Source organism: Oreochromis niloticus, linkage group LG13 (assembly GCF_001858045.2).
Source record: "Oreochromis niloticus isolate F11D_XX linkage group LG13, O_niloticus_UMD_NMBU, whole genome shotgun sequence".
In the NCBI taxonomy this organism is placed as follows: Eukaryota; Metazoa; Chordata; class Actinopteri; order Cichliformes; family Cichlidae; genus Oreochromis; species Oreochromis niloticus.
In genome coordinates, this window is record NC_031978.2 from 31,456,048 (window position 1) to 31,470,144 (window position 14,097).

The following is a 14,097-nucleotide window of genomic DNA, read 5'->3' on the forward strand; positions in this document are numbered from 1 at the left end:
CACACAGTGACACAAATACTCGTAAGGACACATGCAAAAAGTTTTATTACAGTTTTCAGCCATAATACACACATTACCTCACACACTGACCTACTTAATGTTTCACCATGTTTAACTTGTCACTTCACACAGATGTATGTCCACATGTGCGCACATCCACGGAGCAGAGGAGACTAATGAGAGGGAGGGGAGGAAACAGAAAAACAAACTATGTGCCAACATGAAGCCTGTCAGCAGAGCAGATAATAGATGAAATGTGACTCTCTTTTTAAACTGTCATTCAGTATAATGTCACTAAGAACACTGGGGGCAACTAGTGTTTTCCTACACCTAATAATTTCTGCTGCAGCACCCACTGGTGGCTTCAGTCTGTATGACACGCTTCACTGAAACCCTCTTCTTTCAATGGCTGGGGGGCTTTGGTTTAATGAGGTATAAGGGGGTTCTTAGCAAAACAAAGTATCAGAGCAAACCTGGACATTACTTATAGTCTAAAAAAAAGAATGAGTCCACCTGATCTAATTAACCTGCACCTCCTCATCGAACCACTTCTTTTCAGACATCACAGCAATATGAAGTTCTCAATGGCCATTTTAAGTCTTTAAGGGCTTTTTTAAATATAACTTGGCGGCTGTGAGCTGTGAATGTCACATACTGCTGTCTGCTTTGCCTTAATGAGCCAATGTCTCCCTTTGTCATGAGATTAAGGCTTTAAAAGCCAGATAGTCACTGTAGTTTAGTTAAATGTTGCTCTTATTATTGTGCGATCTCCTGTACAATATAAAGCGCCTTGAGGCGACTTTTGTTGTGATTTGGCGCTATATAAATAAAATTGAATTGAATTGAAGAAAGGCTGTGGTCTTTATCAAATTTAGTTTTCTTTTTTATTTGTTTGTATTTGTATTTGGGTGTTTTTTTGTTTTGTGTTGTTTGTTTGTTTGTTTGATGTTTGCATCCCAGAACTGAAGAAACAACGCGAGCGTCGGTCATCAAATCGCCTTTGTGACAAACAGGTAAAGCCCTCAGAAAAGTGTTTATCACTGTGATGCCATTTTGTAATTTTCTGTATTTGTTTGGTCGTTTTAATTTTTCATGCAGTCCCTAGGGCAGCCCGGGCTCCTCCTCGCCTCTTTGTTCCTCAACAAAGTCCGGAGCGCTCCTCAGGTAAAGAGATGTTTCGCATCAAGGCAAGGGAGGGGAGAGTGGGGCTGGGGTGTGGGGGGGTCGCTTTTGTTCTGTAGAAAAAGGGGGCTTGTTCTCAGTCTGCCATTTTTACCGGGGGTGTGTGAGCACTGAGCGAGAGGCTTGACACGGGAGCGTTGCGGGATGAGAGCAGAGAGAGGAGAGTCCTGTCTGTAGTCCAACCATAGCCGAGCGGAGCTGCAGCATCGAGCCAGTGCAACAACACTGAGAAAGCTCACTCTGCAAACACACCTGAAGGCCGTAGAGGACCCACGAGGATTTATAAAGCAGGAGGAATATAGTGACAGGGTGTACGTAGAAACAAGAAAAAAACTTCATCGCAGAGCTTTTCTTCTCCAAGTGTACTTTGCGTAGCTCTGTGACAGACGCGGGCAGCTATACCTTAATGACAAATTAACTGCCGTTTCAACTGAGCAAGATTTTGTCGGCGAAGGTCACAGATGTAATGAAGAATGTGTCCCTTGTGCTTTTTTAAACCTGTGTGTCAGCGCATCTGACCGTTTTCTGGTCTTTGAAATCTTTGGACTTGGTGGCTTATTTTGTAGATCGTGTGCTCTTATTAACGGATCCTAGTAAAAATTGACTTCATCCAACATGCGACCCATCCCATCCAGGCTCAGCTGTGTGTGAGTGCTGTCCTGCTTAACGTCGACTCTTTATGCACTATTAATGTTTTTCCACGCAGCCCCGTATTAAGTCACTGAATGCACGGTATTCTTTCTTTTGCAGGTTTCTGCACTTATTTGCATTGTTCTACTATGCGCAGGTATGTCATTCCAACAATTTGTCTTTAAAATACTGCTAATTATTTTAGTTGCAAAAATAAGAAATAGGTTAAAAACCATCAGTCGAAGCGAGCGATGCGCAGCAATAATAAAGAGAGGGGGAAAGGTAACATAACATTTTGTAATACTACAGTATCGAATGGCTCCCACGGCGCGCGGCCTGCTGGCAGGTTGCTGATGAACATATTGGCCCTGGCACAAGATGCTCGGGCACAGATTGGGGTAGGGGGTTGAAAGATCCAACGTTTCCATTAGGCTACCTCCACTCATTCCATCACAGCGGAACGCGACGGAGAGAAAGTGCAGTGAAAGAAAAATACAAAGTCACATTAGGAACGAAGTTAAAGTAGTTTCATATTATTTCACGCCATGATGAATGAGTGGTCGAGCTTTTATTTCAATCATATGACGTCTCTTTTTTTTTTCTTCTGGGCATTGCGGCGCACATTCTCCTGTAAGCACAACCTGTTATCACACCGTGCGTCTTTTTGGAACCTGTTAATTTCATCTGGCAGCCGCTCTTCTGGAACTTGTTACAGTCCCCCACCACCACCCGAACCCCCCCCCCCCCCCCAAAAAAAAACCCAAAAAGAAAGAAAGAAAGAAAGAAAGAAAGAAAGAAAGAAGGGAGAAAAACACGCGTTTTCTCTCAGTTTCAAAGCGCTTCAGTCCCGTCAACAGCCCGAAGCCACGCGATCGACCTCACTCTCCCTTGTAAATTTTAAATAAATAAGTAAGTAATGCCGTCTAATTTCTGACAGGTAACCAATCAGTCCCCGCCTAATTTCACGCAGCATGTAAGCGAACAGAGCAAGGTGACGGACCGCACGAGCCGCAGGTTGATCCGGATCTACCAGCTTTACAGCCGGACCAGCGGCAAACATGTACAGGTCCTGCCCAACAAGAAGATCAACGCCATGGCGGAGGATGGAGATGTGCACGGTAAGAGAAACCCAGTAACTCCTTCTGTAATAACTGCACCTACAACTCTCCTCTGAAAATCGCTTTTACGCTCCACACAGCGCAGATACGGCGAAACCTGGTTTATTTGTGTTCATTTCGCTTATTTCAGAAATGCGGTTTTAAACATTACCATAATTTGTGCTTATCAAACTGTAGTCTTACAAATGTAACCTGGTTCACTCTTTTTTAAGCTTTCGAAGTATTTGGCGTATTTCACAATTGTTTGTTGTAATTCACTGTAATTCAAAGCCGGTATTTTAACCATATTAACAGTTAAAGGTGGACCACTATACTATATGGAAATTAAGAGAGAACATTAACATAGTTGCAAAATCACCCTTTGTATTTAAATGTTTGAAATTATTTTAATAGAGCAACATCTTTTAAACATGGACGATGATCCCAAACACACATTAAATGTGTCCGTAGAGTTCAGTTTGTTTCAATCACTAATGTGTATTTCTGTCCTGTCTGAAGATGCTTAAATTTCCAAAGAAAAGCAACGATATCAATATCATCTTCTCTCTTTTGTTCTCTCTTTTTTTAAACTCAGTACTAAGTATCTTACTTATAGCCTCTTTGCACTCTGAATTCAGTCTGTCCTATTCGAGGGGAAGAGGCCTAGAAAAATTGTCCAATTGGCTGTGGATGGTGCTGGAGGTGATCCTCTAGAGATCATGCAGATCTGGAAGAGCTATTAGAAGCCATCCTACTTATGCCTCCTGAACATTTCCTGCATAGTTCTTGCTCCCATGTCAGCCCCCACCTTTAACCCTTCTCTGTCCTGCCTCAGAATCTAATGGGCCTCATCGAGCTTTATAGTCTTTGTTTTATTTCGAGCACAGTCTTCCATTGAGCTGATCTACTCATTCTTTAAGGATCAATAGTGTTCAGTGTTCTTCTTACTAATGTCTGTACAGGAGCCTAAAATGTTGCTGCTGCAGAATGTACATGTGTGTGGTGCCTCAAACAGAGTGTCCGAACTAGGATCACCTAAAGTAAATTTCTGAATGAAAGAGAAAGTGAGAGAGGGGAAGTCTGTGTGCATCCTCTCTGCCCATTATTCAGCTCAGCTGTAACTGCTGATTCCCAATAGTTAATCTATTTAAAACAATGTGACTGTTAAAATGTTATTTATTTAAGGTTATAGACAATCTGCTGTTGTCTTAAGGTGCTCTGAAATAATATCTGTGTGGATGTCAGATGAATGCTATGCAAACACAGGAGATATAAAAATACTGTGTACTGTCTAAACAGGAGAATTTACTAATATTTTTCGTATCTGGGTAAAAAGTACATAAATATGAAAATTCTGTATTTCTTATGTCTTTCAGTACTTTTCAGGATATAGAGATAAATGTGCCGCTCTATGCATGAGGTCAGTGCTGAATTATTTGAAAAGGAAGTCTTAATGAGACTGCCAGGATCGCCTCTTTAGGTTTCAAAGGCTCAGGAGACACGTGGTTTTATCATTTTGCAAAAATTCCAACTTGCATGAATCCCCAGGAATGGTCCCATAGGCTTCACTGTGAATGAGAGTATGAATGCTTGGAAATACATGCAAGCATTTCTATGTGTATTGTTGATTCATTTTTGTCTGTTTGCATACCCTGCAAAGACTTTTATTCAGAATTTAATGTTTAAGCAAAATTTCTAATAAAAGCCACAGAAACCGTCTCTGTGTTGTAGTTGCTGACTGAACTCTTTTGTCTGATCTCTGTAGCTAAACTCATTGTGGAAACAGATACTTTTGGAAGTCGAGTGCGCATCAGGGGAGCTGAGACTGGCCTATACATCTGCATGAACAAGAGAGGGAAGCTCATTGGCAAGGTGAGGCTCAAAGCTGATCTCAGCCAGCTCATGGTCCAAAGACTCACTAGCTGATTTTAAATGATAATGGATGTAGCAGTACAGCTCAAGAAAATACTGCTCCATCCACTGCTTTAAGCAGACCTCAAGTGAAATTTGCCGAGAACAGAGAAATCAAATCATAGATTTCTTTGGTGTGTCTTGAAAAGTCTTGAACTTCTATTTTGTAAAAGAATCCTACACAACCTTGACTACATGACTCAAAAGTGTCATGTATTCAGGGTCCAGATGGCCTAGCGTGTCAGAGAATAAGTGATTTGTTTTTTGCATAAATGATTAAAATTAATCTATATTAGTGATGCTTTTTAATCAATAACATCAGCAACAGTCATTTTTGATTTACTCGTTTATTTAATCTTTTTTTTCTGTGAATAAATCCCATTAAAAGCAAAACAAAACCTAAACCTGGAAACAGCTTCTTCCTCACACAAATGTCAGAAAATAAATAATATCATAATATTAATGGCACATTATAAAAAATAATCATCATCATTTCCCATTTATATATTATACATTAAAGATCCCACAATATTAGAGAGACAACCCTAACAACCCCATTAGCAAGCACTTAGTGAGAGCAGGAAGGAAACTTTCCTTTAACAAAAAGAAACAGGCAGAACCAGGCTGCCTTGCCTTGCTGGGGGTGAGGGGAAAGACACCCCTGGTTTAAAATGAATCACTAATGATTAAATACAGTAGTGGTGTACAAACAAATGAAGAGTGAAAAAGAAACACTGCATCACGGGAAGCCCCCAGCAGCCGAGTCCCATTGCAGCATACTTAAGTGATGGTTCGGGCTCACCTCATCAAGCCCCGACTGTAAGCTTTATCAAAAAGAAAACTTTTAAGTGTACTCTTAAAAGTAGGGATGGTGTCTGTCAACCCAATCCAAACTGGGAGCTGGTTCCACTGGTTGGCTGGTTTAGGGAAAGGTTTAATAATCTGAGTTTTGGTCAAACAGTAGTCAAGAGTATTAAATGCTACAGGACGAGCACAGAAACAAACTCTTCAGCCAGTCTAGTAGGAGTGGCATCTAAAGTCATTATTGAAGTTTACTCAGAAAGCTTAATCACAGAAAAGTGTTGATATCAATATGAGGAGTTTTTAAAAGTTGCTGTGCAGAATGATAAACCTGTGGGATAACTATGAATATGTTTTTTTAAAAGTGGTTCAAATTTCAATTGTGAAGAAATTCATTAACGGACTTTATGTGAGCCTGACTAAAGTGCTGAAAAGAAACCTGAAGTTATTCGTCAGGTTTCTTTTCAGCAGTGATGAAGATGTCCAGGCTTTACAAAAGGCTTTTTTCATAGATAATACATTATCTAAATATATACATTCATGTTAAACTATCATTATTGCATTTTTAAACATACTTTATTACATAATTTATTATTATTAAACAATTATAATGACACCGGCATTTAACAGCTGAAAATAGTCCAGACTGAAGACACTCGCACAGTGTTCCAGAAGTGTACACACAGTTATCATAAATGTTATGGTAAATTTGCTTTTAACGATTTCTTTGAACTGTTGATTTTCCAAAGTGGAATGAATGTACAGAATACACCTTCAATCATTTTAAAAAACAAGAATTGGGTTTGAATTTATTTGGGATTTTCTCCAATCCACACAGGGCCAAAAGTATACGTATGGGCTCAAATATATATGTACACTTATATCTTTCAATTTGACAAGGCCAAGGCCTTTTAACATCACATTAGTGATCCGGACTGACTACAGCTGGTAGTTTCTCTTTGCAGCATAAAAATGACTTGCTTGAGAGCAACGCTTGTAACAGTGTGTCTAAGGAACTCAGTGAAGATTTGCACAAAGTGGGAAAGGTCTCTTGGAGCCTTTTCTAAACAGTTGCAGATTCCATGATCATCTGTTCAAGCAATTATATGTAATTAGTTATTTAGATGTGTCATCATTCTGGAAGTCCTAGGAGAAACCCAAACTTTCTTCCTCAGATGGAAAACATTTGCTCAGGATATTCAGGAACAACCAGGACTCAAGCCTGCCATAAGTGAAAGCTGCTGCAATGCCAGCATCAGTGTCCATAATGAAACCAGGGTTACATTGCCATGGACTGAGACTGTGTCAACACCTTCAAGCTTAACTTGAAGCATGATTCACTGGGGCTGTTTTACTGCCAGTGATACTGGTACGTGGCACAAAATGGGTGAAATAAAGGAGAAGAGGATTACCTCCAAATTCTTTAACTTTACATCATATCGACAGCTAGATGCTGGAAACTCAGTCACAACTGGGTGTTCCAACAGGACAATGATCCCAAACACACATAAAAACTGGTTTTGGAATAAATAAACTAGGCTGACATTAATATGGGCTATATATATATGGGCATGTGGACTATACTTAAAGTCAGGTTCATACCAGTAAACCAGCCAAATAAGAAAAGTGGTCAAATGTCCAACCAGAATTACATTAGAAGCTTGCTGATGGGCATCAAAAGCATTTTGGTCCTATTCCAGGAGACAGGTTTAGCTAACAACTCGGAGATGAGGAGAATTCTGGGTTCTCTGTTTCAGAACAAGAGTTAACTTTAACCCTGAGTCAGTTACCAGGGTAACAGACTCTGTGACATAACCTGCTCGCTGGCAGGTTCTCTTCTACACACTAGCTGGGTCGGGTGTGTCCTTCATGGCCCACCATATCCCAGAATTCATAGCGCGGCCCAGCCAAACTCCAGTTTCCAACAATGGCGGCTGCTACTAAGTTTTAAAATTACTCTTACTACTCTTTCTGGGTCACAAAATAAACTTTTAACATATTTTCAGGCGAGAATGTAGCTGTGTAAACATCAAATATCTGCTCGGTTTATCAAGACATCGGTCGTGTCCAAATTCATGGGCTGCATCCTCCTGAGGACCCGGCCTTCGCGGTCTACGTGGGCCGGGTCCTCAGAAGGTCGGGTAGGCCGGAAGTAAACGGCTGTGAAATTGGACGGTCTAGCCTTCTGGTTAGCGTCACCGCTGTCTCGGTGGAGTTTAATAAACTCAGCCGTCTGCTCCTTGCTATGTAAAATATAACAGGACACTGGCGTAAACTCTCGACCATCTCACACTTCTGTTTAATCAGTTTTCTGTTTGACGTTTATTCAGCTGTGTGAAAACCACCCGGGGGATTAATAAAGTTTTATTTTATCTAATCTAATCTAACACTGAAAAAAGCCAAACAATATCCTGTTTAGGTTGTCTAAGTGACTTATATATTACGTTTAACCAGAGTAGCGAAAGTCCGCGGTGATCTGTAAATGATGTGCCGGGAGTTGTGCCGTTCTCGGCGGCTTCAGTGACCCTCGAGCTCTCGGTTAGCTATCGAGCTGGTGGGTAACAGACGTCTCCGAAAACGTCGAAGCACTTTTGCAAATATGCAATACCTTGATAAACCGAGCAGATATTTGAAGTTTACACAGCTACATTCTCGCCTGAAAATATGTTAAAAGTTTATTTTGTGACCCAGAAAGATTAATAAAAGTAATTTTAAAACTTAGTAGCGGCCGCCATTGCCGGAAACTGCAGTTTGGCTGGGCCGCGCTATGAATTCTGGGATATGGTGGGCCACGAAGGACACACCCGACCCATCCTTCAAATTCGGGGAAAAGGAAGACGCATTTGTCGGCTGCATTCGGAGGAGTCTACGAATTTGGACAGCCTTCGGCGCGTCGCTGTGACGTAATCGGTCTACAAATGCGGCCTCAGGAGGATGCAGCCCATGAATTTGGACACGACCATCGCATATTTGCAAAAGTGCTTCGACGTTTTCGGAGACGTCTGTTACCCACCAGCTCGATAGGTAGCCGGGAGCTCGAGGGTCACCGAAGCCGCCGAGAACGGCACAACTCCCGGCACAACTCCCGGCACATCATTTTCAGATCACTGCCGACTTTCGCTACTCGGGTTAAACGTAACATATAAGTCACTTAGACAACCTAAAAATGTTATTGTTTTGCTTTTTTCAGTGTTTTATTTGTTCGTGAGTAAATCGGTTTGGCTGAGATTAAAGTTATTAGATTAGATTAGATAAAATAAAACTTTATTAATCCCCTGGGTGGGTTCCTCCTTGGTTTTTACACCACTGAATAAACGTCAAACAGAAAACTGATTAAACAGAAGTGTGAGACGGTCGAGAATTCACGCCAGTGTCCTGTTATATTTTAGATAGCAAGGAGCAGACGGCCGAGTTTATTAAACTCCACCGAGACAGCGGTGACGCTAATCAGAAGGCTAGACCGTCCACTTTCCCCAGCCGTTTACTTCCGGCCTACCCGACCTCCTGAGGACCCGGCCCACGTAGACCGCGAAGGCCGGGTCCTCAGGAGGATGCAGCCCATGAATTTGGACACAGCTACTGAGTTTCTCTCTGACTCCTCCCCTCCTGCTGCACCTGCACCAGCCGGCTTAAAGTTGAGACTGAAGTCAATTCAAACTTTACAACTGAACTAAATGTGTTTTAAAGTAAGATTTTAGGACACAGATTAGAACGCAGATCTGGCGGTGGTACATGGCGTGTAGGGGCCTGTCATTCCATGATGGTTCCTGCTCTTACTCCTCTTCTTTCTGGGGTCTTGGAAGATGTCAGTGACTTCTCTGTCCTGCTTTGGCAAGTTTTTGGTGGTTGTGGCTTTCCTCTTCATGGTTTCCATTTGCCCATGGGATTCCCAGCTACTTGTAGCTGTCCTCAGTGTCTGCTTTCTGGTAGTGTAATCCACTCAGTTCTGATTACCTTCCCTCTCCTTGTTATTGCGTGACTACACTTCTCTGGTCTGAATGACATTCCGATGTTGTTGCTGTAGATCCTAGTTTGATCCATACAGCTTGATGTCATTCATGTAGAGGAGGCAGCTAAAGATTGCACCATTCCATAGTCAGTATCCATAGCCAGTCTCATTAATGATCTCACTGAGGCAGAACAGCAGTGGGGACGGGGCACCTCCTTTGTAAATCCCACACGTGATGGTGACTTGTGCAATTGGCTTAAGGTTGGCCTGTGGTGTTGTTCACCACACCCTTGTTGAATTCCTGATTAAGGTTCTTAGGGTCCTGTTGGTCTTACAGTTCAAGCCATTCCAAGATCCCTGTGTCAGGGATTGAGTCAAAGGCTTTCTTGTAGTAAATCTCGGTGATGCAGCGACTGGTCTTCTCTGCTCTGTCCTGAGGAGTCAGCTGAATTGGAAAAACAAGATCCAGGCAATCAGCACCAATGCCCTGCTGGTCATCAGATACTTTGCTGGAATAATAAGCTGGTCAGAGGAAGCGATAGCACCCTGTGACATTAAGACAAGAAAGCTCCTTACCATGCATGGAGGGTTTCTCCCCAAGTCCATCACCCTGAGACTGTACATTAAGTGGAAGGAAGGAGGCCAAGGACTAGTGCAGGGGTGGGCAATCCCAGTCCACGAGGGCCGGTGTCCTGCAGGTTTTACCAGAGGCCTGGTAACGAACTAATCATGTGATTCAGGTGTGTTGACCCAGGGTGAGATCTAAAACCTGCAGGGACACCGGCCCTCGTGGACTGAGATTGCCCACCCCTGGACTAGTGAGTGTCAAAACCACTAGGATAAAACAACAAAGATCAATGAGTACACCAGGAAGATGGCCACAACTGATTGTGTGCTTAGTGAATATGTCACGCAGCAAAAACCAGAGAAAGGAGAGGAGCAAGAACAGGAACCATCATAGAAGGATGAGCCCCTGCACGGCATGTACTACTGGCTAATACCGAAACATCCTACTAATGACTGAAGAAAGCTGGACTAAAAGAAAGCAACAGAGGCACTAATCATAACAGCACAAGAACAAACTATAAGCACAAGATCTATAGAGGCTGGAGCCTACCTCACCAGGCAAGAGCCCAGGAGCAGGCTGTGCAGACACCCCGGAGACAATCCAGTACATAACCACAGGATGCAAGACGCTAGCACACAGGGCATATACGGAACGCCATAACCAAGTAGCCGGTATAGTATACAGGAACATCTGTGCTTTTTTTCCTGATTCTGAACGACATGGCTTTAATCTGCTCATCTTTTGCAGATTTGTTTTACATGTGCCACTTCTTCTTTTATCCTCCACTTGTTCAGTTTCTTCAACTATTTCTTCACGCCATGTTGAGATATGCCAACGTTTCACTTAATAGCTCTTTGGGAATCACCTTGTTGGTGCAAAACTATCATTTTATGCCTCTCAAATTGTTATCTTTGGCATTTAGATTCAACAAAAGACATGGAAACAAACTATGTGTTTTTGTAAAAGGTTGCCAGTAACAACATGCTTAAAGATACAACTGAAAAACTGGTTCTTTTCGAAGGTGGCTGTTATTGTGTAGCTACAACGCTGGTTTATCCTTTGACTTTTTTATGCTTGTATTATTCATAGGTCAGTGTTAGGTGGCTCAACAGACAGACTGAAAATGACTGAAGAAGACCAGAAAGCCCAGAGAACGATTACTTAGGACCACTTTATAAAGTTACAAAAGTCTGGCTCTTTGGAAGGGTTAGAAATACAGAAATGCGGGCTGGCTCAGGACTCTTCCACAATACTGCATTTAACGCTGTCATGTGAGATGTGTCTTAGTGGGTGACTGCCTGACCTCTCTCACTGTGATGGCTAATAAACCGAGCTGCCAGCCTTTCTGTAACCCTACCACACACACACACACACACACACACACACACTCCACCCACCCAGCACCCTACCTTGAACACCATCTGCCCGAAGCTACCGGCCCAGTCACCACCTACCTCACCCGCAGTATATGTGTGCGTGCATATGGGTGTGTGTGTGCTTGTGTTGAAGAATTAACAGAAAGTGTGTGTTTTCAGTGTGTGTACGAGAGTGTGCCAGGACTATTTTTAACACACCTTTTTCTCCAAAAATGTGGGAGCACTGTACAGTAGGCCAGGACTGCGTGCTAGTGCTGTTTCAGATAACTATACTGTACACTTTGTCTCATCTTTATTTACTTTATGATCTTACCAACTGGACATCACACGTTCATCCATACTTCACGTACCTTTCATATGCCTGCCTTTTATTGTCGTAAAGACCTGATATAGCCTGGAACTTAAGTTCAATGGGAACAACTGAACTCAGCAGACCTGGCGGTGATGTATGTTTAAGCATCTAGTGATTGTTATTCTAGCTGACCAGAGCTAGGTTGTAAATTTAACCACAAATGCAACAGGAAGTCAAACCTGGAATGAAAGTGACACTTAGGGTCTGATTAAGGCTTTATGACAGGAAGGTGTGCGCTGCTGCCACTGACCCACAAGGCTTGCTGGAGGTCTGTTGAAGGGGGAGAACAGTGATCCTCCCCAGTTTGATTTGTAATGACTGTAGCATATGCTGCACGTTTGAGGGGATGATTTTCATTCTGCAAATCTTTAACATCTTTTGCAAATATCCTCTTTTTTCTGTCATTTGTGATTTTGCAGAAAAACGGACAAGGCCGTGACTGTATCTTCACCGAAATTGTTCTGGAGAACAACTACACGGCGCTGAAGAACGTCCGTTATGAGGGCTGGTACATGGCTTTCACTCGCCAGGGGCGTCCGCGGAAGGGCTCACGGACACGCCAGCACCAACGTGAAGTCCACTTCATGAAGAGGCTGCCAAAGGGGCACCAGCCCACCCATCCGAGCCACCACCAGCCTTTTGACTTCATCCACTACCCTTTCAGTCAAAGGACTAAGCGTACGTGATACTTGTCAGAAAACTGAGGAGTGAAACGGACTGGATTTCTCTTCTCTCCCCAAAAACCTCTGGAGACATTTTTATACTGATAAATATCATACCTTGATAAGTAGTTTATTTTTTGTAAAGTAAAAAAAAGCCACACAAAGACAAAAAACATATATTTTTGTACTCCGGGCTTTTAGTACTGACTTATGTAAAAAAGTAAACAAAAAGAAAAGTTTGTTTTTAAATCCTCATGACTCAGTGTTTGACTTTTTGGGGATTTCGTTTTCGTAGAGTGCCCTGTGTTGATTATTGTATGTTGTTTTTATCAGTGGAGTCATTTCTTGGACTCTTGCCTGCTGCTCAAGGAGACTTGAAGGACCCTGATTGACCTCACTGCCAGGCAACGCTATATTCAGACACACAAACTGTCTCGTAGTGTACAGGAGGCAACAAAGACTATAATAAGAACTATTTGTTGGTAACACTGCAGTCCATGCTTTTTGCTGGGCACTGCATCCTGACTGGGATCGCTCATTATCTCGCTTACACAGTTCAACCAAACAGACATTCACTAGCATTGAATGGAACAACATGGCAGCTATATTTGATATTCACAGGCTTGTGTTCTGACTGTTTTGTCTCGATGTGTACAAAATGCATTGAAGTGTAAGTGTAGTCCATGGACACATCCCCTAACCCTTTGTCTTCTCGTTGCCCTCTGAATGTCTGTTTTTATACATATATAAATATATTTTTATTTGAGGATGTGTAAAATAATTTTAAGGATGATTTATTTATTTAAAATGTGTAATAAATGCACATTAGAATACCGATTCTCGTCTTTGGTACATGCTTGGTTGGGAGCCATTTGTGAAACCCTTGAAAGTCAGACATGTTGCTGACCGGCCTCATCCCCTACAGCCACACACTTATCTGTGTACACACAGCCAAGTATGTACATCTGTACCAAACCTGTAAGGTGTCCCTATGCATTGTAATAATGTTGCAGAGTTTTTTCAGAATCTTTCTGAACATGAACACACACATCTCCAGCTTTAGCACATGTTACATTTACTTTTAGGTCTCTGTAAAGTGATAATACACTCACACTGAGTAATGGTGTAACATTAACTGAAAATAAATTATATATTCTGCTGTTGTTGGAAAAGAACCAGTTCCAGATGTTTACTACATGCTAGCAAATAGAAAATTGTTCCGAGTAATGAAGCTGACCTATTGCAGAGTGTGTGCGAGTGGTGTCTTCCAATGGCTCCATACGTATGGCATTAGAGTTCACTGAATAGGTTGATGAGCATAACAATAATGTCAACCAATTTGCCTTCACAGGAAGCAGAACTCCTAGGGGATGTTTTGTACTTTTCTGCATGTTCCACAGTGCTTTCCTCCACTGTTATTAGAATACAAACTGACAGAAGCTCTGTACATCCCCATAGTCGACCTATCTATGTTTTTTACTTTTTATTTTCCTCAAGCAAAACACATAGATAAGTGAAATGATAAACAGATAAGTCACATCCCGCGCAAAGACAAGTCAAACAAGTAGC

The 14,097-nt window shown here is 42.1% G+C and overlaps 1 protein-coding gene across 3 annotated transcripts; it reads left to right on the forward strand.

The window, feature by feature from the left end:
* Window positions 1-991: 991 nt before the first annotated feature.
* Window positions 992-13,700, forward strand: fgf8a (fibroblast growth factor 8a). 3 transcript variants are annotated; one of them, XM_025897812.1, is made up of 5 exons: window positions 1,226-1,829; window positions 1,933-1,969; window positions 2,750-2,930; window positions 4,675-4,781; window positions 12,286-13,700. In XM_025897812.1, exons 1-5 carry the CDS (start codon window positions 1,798-1,800, stop codon window positions 12,550-12,552), a joined length of 624 nt encoding a protein of 207 aa, XP_025753597.1. In that variant the 5' UTR covers window positions 1,226-1,797; the 3' UTR covers window positions 12,553-13,700. The 3 variants fall into 3 exon arrangements, with proteins under 3 accessions (XP_025753596.1, XP_025753597.1, XP_025753598.1); XM_025897813.1 differs by having other exon boundaries at window positions 2,783-2,930; XM_025897811.1 differs by lacking the exons at window positions 1,226-1,829; window positions 1,933-1,969 and adding an exon at window positions 992-1,164.
* Window positions 13,701-14,097: the final 397 nt, after the last annotated feature.